The following is an 8,092-nucleotide window of genomic DNA, read 5'->3' on the forward strand; positions in this document are numbered from 1 at the left end:
GATGAGTTCGCCGGAGAAGCTGAAAAATGCTCTTACCTTCGCCGGAGTTTGCTGTTCGCCGCTCGCTGGTCCGAGCCGCTGGTGCTGCTACTCGTCGTTATCGTCCTCACTGAAGCTTAGGAGGAGCGAGAGAAAGAGGCTCGCCGGTCGGATCTGTTCCTCGCGTTGCTTCTGGCCGGCGCAGCCTTCGATTTCGGCCGAGAATACCAGAGAAGGAGAGAGAGAGAGAGAGAGAAGTTGTTCAGGAAGTAGAACTGCAAGGATCTGAAAAACCTCTCTCTTCATCAAACACTGTGCTATATTCCCAAGCATAAAAAGGGAAGTTCAAAATTTTGCAAATTCTTTTTCCACATCAATATTTATTTTAGGAAAAATTAGTAAATTACAGCCCAATACCTTTGGGCCATCTTGTTAACATAACACGTACAGAGTGTATAGGTAGTGTGTACTTCGGTTTATGTTTGGTAAACTAGATGGCCGAAGTCTACATCTTCTTAAGTATCCCTTTATTTTATTCTATTGCTATTCACAAAAATTATGGGGTTTGAGATTCTAGGTTCCGTTGGAGTTTATTAGGTAGCAGTCTGGTGTTTGGCTGGCTGGGTATTTCCTTGGTTTCGTTGGTGTAGAAGTGGATTTCACAAGGGTCTGCATATGATAAGAAAATGGTCCTTGGGTCTATCTAAACCCAAAAGCTAGCTTAAGTGGTGGGGGTTGCCCAAGACCCATCAATCCTCCCACACTCAATGTGGAACTCAACAAAACCTCCACATGCCTGGGATTGGTCTTTTAGAATGTGGACAATATAACATGGGGGGCCAACATCGGATAAACAAAGAATTGGGATGAACTTGTCACCATGATAAGAAAATGGAGTCTGTGCCTAACTCAACCCCAAAAGATAGATCAAGAGGTGAGGATTTTCAAAACCATATAAAGAGACCTAATCAATCCTCTCAGGATGTGGGACTCGACAGTAGCATTTGACAGTTGCTATATCTGGTTGCAACGCAAAAGATCCCTATCCTAGGAATATTTTCACGTTAAATACATTACGAGATGTTTTTTCATACTTTTTGCATTCAATCCTAGCTATTCTGCACCTTCTAATCAACTTGAACAACTAATGGGATATCCTTCACTATTTTACTAAAAATGGAACAAAGTGATTTTTTTTTGGTTTCCCACCCGGTGTCCGGAGCCCACATTGGAACAAAGTGAATTTGTTTTGTTCCTCTGCTGAGAATTTCTTTATACGGACAACATTCAACATTTACTGTATGAGAGATTTGTTAAGGTTTCAGACTTAAAAGCTTTTCCTCCTCTCCAGGCATCTTAGTATGTTTATTATCGTAAGCTATATGGAAGGTGCATTATGCATCCAAGTGGAACGTCGTCTCATTGAGTGATGACACTGAAAATGCTACTATGATATTGATGCCATGTTAACACCCTTTTGATCTTTTGACTTTTGGTTGTGGTCTCTGTCGATGAATCCTCCCTCCCTTTCTCTCCCCTACTGGTATATTCCCCACACCCTTAGAAGGCTGAATTGGAAAGCACAAGCCAAAGGCTGGTTGAGGATGTTCCCAATGGCAAAGCAATCCTCTGAGGGTGGGGGATTTGGTTTGCATATAAGATTATGTGAGCATAGAAATTGGTTTATTATAAGGTGAATGGATGTTAGTGTAATATAGTTAAATCTAGCTTTTATCGTCATATTTGTGGACATAGTAATGAGATGTACTAAGATGACTTTACTTTCCCTTAACTTTCTGATTGCTTAGCTTTTGTTGAGCAAATGTGTGCTGGCATGCAATGGTACTTGGTACTTGCTTGCACAAAAGATGTTTATTTTTTCGTTGTTTGCATATATCCATCCTAAACCTTGCAGATTTTAGTTCTCCAAAGAATGGTGAGTAATCTTTGTATAACCCCCCCTCCTCTCCCCCTCCCGACTATTTGGTTCCAACCCTTGATTGAGTTGCATTTTGTCTTTGGTAATGAATGTTGAGTGTCAGAATATGCTGATATGTCGAAGCAAACAAGCTTGAGAAATGTCCTGACTAGGTGGTGCAGCTTGTGGAAATTAACGATTGTTTAGTTTGTTTTACTTTGTCAAATTTGTGATATCTTTACTCATGAAATGTCTCGTTTTATGGTTGGGAGTCTCGATTTATGCTCTTCTACATTATATTTAGGCTCCAGAATTGCACATGGAAATCCACAGACATGGTCCCATGCAACAAACTATGGCAGCAGAACCTTCAACATCAACAAGCACAAAGGTATCTCTTTAGTCTTTAGTTGTCACCCCTTATCTCTTGATAGGAGCAATATCTTATCTTATGTGTTCAGTATAATCCTACTAATCGATGTGTCTTGATTTTTTTTTTCCATTTAAATTGTTGTCCAGAATAAGTCGTGATGCCTTCCTCACAGAGTCTAATTTCTGCTCTTTGATTTTGTACGCCTTTGAATGTTACGATTACTTTATCCTCCCTGGTGAATAATTTGAAAGTTAAAGTCCTCTTAAGACTGGTACTGAAGCTCTGTGAAAATCTGGTGGTTTTGTTAGATTCATTTTCGATCTGTCTATATTGTTGCTGATTCACCATTATGTGTCTGCTCTTGCATTACAGAGTTCAAAAAAGACGAAGAGCAGTGATCTCAAGTATGACATTTTTGGATGGGTCATACTTGCCGTTGGCATTGTTGCATGGGTGGGATTTGCAAAATCTAATATGCCGCCACCACCACCACCGCCTCCACAATGAAAGCCATAAATACAGCTTTACTGGTGAAGATACTCTATTAGAGTTTTTCCTTTTGCATAAACAGGGCGCTAGGCATTTATGCCTGTCATTTAGCTAGTTACTGAAACTTCAAAACTTTCTGGTGAAATCTTTAAAGACTTTTTTTCTGGTGTAATAGATCAAATAAGACTGTTTTTTCTTATAATCTCTCGATATTTTTCATGGTGTTCAGCTTTGACTTAATCTGCATGTTTTCTTCATTATTGTGTATAGTTAGATGTCATCTGTGTAGCTGCTGCTATCAAGAACTTATTCTAAAATAACTGAGCGGCCAGCCTCTCTACCTTCACAAGGTAGGGGACAAGGTGCAAGTACATCCTAGCCTCTCCAGATCTCACTTTGTGGGATTAAAATTAAATTAGGTATGCTGTCATTGTCGTCATTGTTATCAATGTCACTGGACCAATCTCTGACAGAAAAGGATTTGCCAATTAGCAAAAAATCAATCAACGCTCTTACTAATGGTGGTTGACAATAAAAAATTTAACAACTTGAAGATTGAGAAATTACAAATATACAGAAATGACTTGCAATACAAATATTATTTCACTCAACCAAGGAATGCTTTTGCAACAGCAAAACCAGGCTATTGTCTTCTTCGTCGTTTGCTCTCACCTGGAAGTATTCTGGTGATGGTTTCCAGTGTCACATTATAATGATATGTGGAAATATGAATTGGCAGACAATGTCTTTTTTCAGGATGCTTATATTTCTATCCTTCGAGGATACATTACGTACGAGATCTTCCATACAGATTAGCGTACACTGTCTTTGTGCGGTACACCAGAATCATGCTTAGAACAGCTGCAACAATGCAGAGTCCTGACATTATCAAGGAAGTCAAGAAGAAGCAAATGGTACCTTCACACTTTAGAGGTTCATCCATGTTTAAAAAACTTGTCAAAACTGACGCCAAATTCAAATGTCCTTCATGGGGCTGTTGAGCTTGCTTTTCAGCTTCCCTGTCATATATACTACTAGCAATAAGACCTGAGAATACTAATGAACCAGCTGGGTTGGCAATAGTGAGGAAATTGTACAAAGCCCCAAAATTCTTTAACCCAAACAATTCAGAAGCAGCAGCTGGCACAATCGCCCAATGAGCTCCATAACCAAGTCCAACCAAAAGAGTACCAATATACATAGCTCCAGGCCAACCCATAGCAAAGAAGAAATGACCAAAGGCCATCACAACTTGAGCAATAGCCATAGCTGCATGCCTTGGATATGCATTATCCCTGTTTGACAAGGTCGTGTGAGAGATTTATGAGATATGAATATTCATGTAAAGATAAGTTAATACCTGACGATTATCTCAGAAAAGTATCCACCTCCAATACGGCCAAGGAAGTTCCATATGCTAATCATCGAAACAAATACATGTGTGTTTTCATATCCTAAAGATTGGCTCATTTGTCCCAAGTTATCAATGACAGTCAAACCAGATCCAGAACCAAAAAGCAATGAGAAAAACATAAGCCAGAAATCTGCTTTTATTAAAGCCTGGACTAAAGTAAAGTCCTCTCCCCTACGAGGACCTCGTCTTCTTTTGATCCTCACAGCTCCTTCTGCAGCTGCTTGTGCTAGTCTCACTTGTAACTGCGCGATTCTTTTCTGCCTTTCTAAAGCAGGAAGCAAGTCTACTCCCTTCGGTTTCTCTTCTTCAACCTCACTAAATATAATTTCTTGACCATCGTCGTGTTCTGATCTGCCAGGACCTTGATCGCCTGACTGAGATAGAAGTGCCTCTTCTTCTGGTACTACTCTTGGCTCTTGAGTGAAACTCAAATAGATAGGGATCACAATAGGGATTATCAAGATAACAAATAGAATAGCTGTGAAGATTACAATAACATTTTGGCTAACATCAACAACGTCTTCAACAATCATAACTCCCATTAAGTAAGAAGCTAAAAGGAGGCATATACTGTAAACAAATGAAAAACTTAAACCATCAGAAGGCCTAACTTGTCTATGGCCTCCAACAGGCCTGATTATAAACATGAGAGCTATAATCACCATTGCTGGTGCAACGGCAATCATAAATATAAGTGAAGCGTGATCCGGGGAATGGATTACTGCATATATCTGAGTTAAAATAGCACCACCTAAGCCAGCAAATCCCTTAAGAATTCCAACCACAGGACCACGACTTTTCGGGAAATTTTGCACACAAGAGACTAAAGCTGCTGTGTTGAAGTAGGTTTCACCATTTGTTCCTACAAATATAAGAATGCACATCTGCAGAGAAATGGTTAAACTTAAGTCAACTGTTAGAGAAAACAAGGAATGTGTGACAATTTTGCACTCTAGTTGACACTAATAAGTTATGCCCAATTTATGTTATGGATAAGACATAATTCATTATGATGGTCAGCAATATAGGGACTGAGGCAATGACCAACTATCTGAGAGAAGCAGAATGAGTATTGATTATGTTTATATCGATATCCAAGTGCAAACTTTGGTACTATGCCTCAACTCCAATCAAGCAGGGCTTATTGGTGATAAGATAAGGCACAAGTAACACTAGATTATGATTGAAATTTCATAGACACACCTCAACTAAACTAAGGTACTATTACCTCAACTCATTTTTTTTTGTAATTTTGTACACCTTTTGGCTTATGTGGCATACTCCGTGACTCCGCATAGTTGAGGCGTATGGAAAATGTACAAAATTACAAAAAAATGGGTTTGGGAATAATAAGACATTAGTTTAGTTAAAGTGTGTCTCTGAAATTTCGATCATAGTTTAGAAGGTATTTATATCTTTATCTCATATATATATAAATATTTTCCTAAAATGAGGAGATACGGATGCAATTTAAATAGCACTTTGAGGGAATTGTTTGATATGTCACATGTAAGGTATCAACTTGGACACAAGCACTTTTGTCTCCATTCGTTAAGAGAAAAGTACACTTGTTACCTTTATTTATAAGGCACAAATGCTTGTCTAACATTTACTATTACGATTTATGGGGTATATATATAGTATTCCAACTTTGTTTTTACACTAAATACTTCCTCAAAATAGAAATGTCAGACTAGGAAAAATAAACAGAATTATTGAATGCATCAGTATGCAGGAACAAAACTGGATCCAAAATTTGAAATTTATGAATTTCTTATAATAATCTCAAATTAATCTGGGTTCACAATTAAATATTTATAACATATTAGTGAATTTTTTAATACACAAGTATTAGCAAAAAAAATATTAGTGTTGTTAACCCGTGGCTAAAACTTTGGATTTGCCCCGGACAGAAACATGTTTTTCGACTTCGAGGCCATTTGAGCTCAACACATGTTGAGATGGCAAGAGTGCCACACCAAACTTTTTGAAAATTAGTTTTTGTGTTTGACAAAGCAAACAAAAAAATATGATTTGGTGACAATCCAATTAATTTAATGCATATCAAATGCAAACTTTTCAACGTCCAACGATAGCAAAAAGGTACAAATGAAATGAGTGGACAGCAAGAGTCTTGTTTCAAAGAAAACTCATAGAGATAGAGGTCCGTTCAGTACGGAGAAATTTTCTATGAAAATTGTTTCCTAAGAAAATATTTTTAGAAATTTTTGTACTCGATTCATAAGCAAAAAAAAAAAAACGGGGACAATAATATGTACGTTTTTTTTTTTTTTTTTTTTTTTTTGTGTTTGATAGTGCAAGTAAAAAAAAAAACTGTGCGATTGAGATGCAGATGAGATGTGTTATAAGTTGACAAGAACACAGTCAATTGAATCACTTGTGAAACTTGTTTCAAGCTTCAATTAAGAAATATTATTTTCTATATTTAAAGTATCGTAAAAAAATTTATTTAAATAGAAAATAAAATTTTCGATCAAAAACTTGAATGAAGAAGAGTAGTCTACTCACAGCCCATAATGGCAAAGGTGCAGTTCTTCGAGTAACAATAAGCCAAACCCAACCATATCCAAGAAAATTCTGAATAGCACCAACAAGAAGTGCAGCCCATAAAGGCAAAATTTCACACAAAGTACCAGCTAAAAATCCAACACTATCACCCAAATCTTTAGCCACACCCAATCGAGCAATCTGTTTCTGATTGTAATTCAGAGAGATTTTAATTACTGGAGAAATACTGCCGAATAAGTATCCAATGCCCGCACAAGTTTGAATCCACATTGCGGCAACGAACACGAGCCATCTGTTATTGAAAAAATAGCCAAATCTCTCTTTCAAATAAATCGTCATAGAATCAGATCGAGCCAATTTAGATCTTCAGATTTTCTATCTTCAAGTTAAATTTTTGTTTATGAATGAATGAAGTTGGGTGGGGTGGGGTGGGGTATGGGGGTGTGGGGATACGTTGCGTTTGATTACTCTCTTTTTGATGAGAAGAGATCACAGGAGCACAGCTAGGTATAAGCTAGAGCCTCCTTTCTCAATTCATGTGACGGGTTATGGACTTGTTCATTTGTAATCTCAACTCATTTCAGCCTAACTTTTGGACGGATTCATAATCTTTCTATTTAAATCTCTATACCATGTTACTTATGTAAAAATGATAATTTTATTTGAATCTCTACTAACATGTGTTTCCTTAAAATATATGGTTATGTAACAATGAGAATATTATTTAAACCTCTAGTAAAATGTGTTTCCTTAAAATATATGGTTGTGTAACAATGGGAATTTTATTTGAACTTCTAGTAATATGTGTATCCTTAAAATATATGGTTACGTAACAATGAGAATTTTATTTGAACCTCTACTAACAAGTGTAATCTTAAAATATATGATTCTGTAAGAGTGGAAATTTTATTTTACGTAACAATCGATTTGGTATGATTGTGTGGTTAATTTATTTTTTTCTCATTTATTTTAGTATTTTTTAATATATTTTAAAATCTTTTATCCTATTTTTAAAAAAAAACTAATCTTACTTCATTTCTTACTTTTCTACATAATATTATTATTGGGAGTTTTCACAAATAACCATTATAATAAACTTAATTATGTTTCATAGTTATAATTTGTATATTTACGGGTTGTAGCTACAGTTTAAGGTGCATCGTTTGTATAATTTACGGGTACGTTTGTATAATTGAGCTATTTTTGTATAAACTCAATACAACGAATTTATACAAACACAAACATCTAAACTTTAAATATTTATACAAATTATATTATAGAAAATTACAGTATACAAAAGTTGTACAAATTATATTATACAAATTTTGAATTTTACAAACGTGTGAATTACACAAACTCAAAATCCTAGTCTGCATAATTATCACTGAAT

The 8,092-nt window shown here is 36.2% G+C and overlaps 2 protein-coding genes across 2 annotated transcripts in view; one reads left to right on the forward strand and one right to left on the reverse strand.

The window, feature by feature from the left end:
• Nucleotides 1-3,008, forward strand: part of TOM20 (mitochondrial import receptor subunit TOM20-like) — an 11,032-nt gene extending 8,024 nt beyond the window's left edge. The window contains 2 exon segments of the mRNA NM_001288206.1: nucleotides 2,202-2,288; nucleotides 2,643-3,008. Coding sequence (NP_001275135.1) covers nucleotides 2,202-2,288; nucleotides 2,643-2,777 — 222 coding nt within the window. The 3' untranslated portion in view covers nucleotides 2,778-3,008.
• Nucleotides 3,009-3,226: 218 nt separating this feature from the next.
• LOC102603984 (protein NUCLEAR FUSION DEFECTIVE 4-like) lies at nucleotides 3,227-7,186 on the reverse strand. Its single transcript, XM_006357134.2, has 3 exons — nucleotides 6,703-7,186; nucleotides 4,120-5,057; nucleotides 3,227-4,054 (listed from the first exon to the last, which is right to left on the reverse strand). Exons 1-3 carry the CDS (start codon nucleotides 7,039-7,041, stop codon nucleotides 3,547-3,549), a joined length of 1,785 nt encoding a protein of 594 aa, XP_006357196.1. The 5' UTR covers nucleotides 7,042-7,186; the 3' UTR covers nucleotides 3,227-3,546.
• Between the last annotated feature and the right edge of the window lie 906 nt (nucleotides 7,187-8,092).

The sequence above is a fragment of the Solanum tuberosum genome, unplaced genomic scaffold, assembly GCF_000226075.1.
Source record: "Solanum tuberosum cultivar DM 1-3 516 R44 unplaced genomic scaffold, SolTub_3.0 scf00241, whole genome shotgun sequence".
NCBI classification, from domain to species: Eukaryota; Viridiplantae; Streptophyta; class Magnoliopsida; order Solanales; family Solanaceae; genus Solanum; species Solanum tuberosum.

What these genes read in the sequence shown, in the direction of transcription:
- LOC102603984 (XM_006357134.2), bottom strand. Translation starts at nt 7,041, where the DNA reads ATGACGATTTATTTGAAAGAGAGATTTGGCTATTTTTTCAATAACAGA. An exon ending in CACCTTTGCCATTATGGGCT is followed by an intron (nt 5,058 to 6,702) that starts GTGAGTAGACTA and finishes ATTTCTCTGCAG; the next exon opens with ATGTGCATTCTTATATTTGT. An exon ending in TTTTCTGAGATAATCGTCAG is followed by an intron (nt 4,055 to 4,119) that starts GTATTAACTTAT and finishes CTTGTCAAACAG; the next exon opens with GGATAATGCATATCCAAGGC.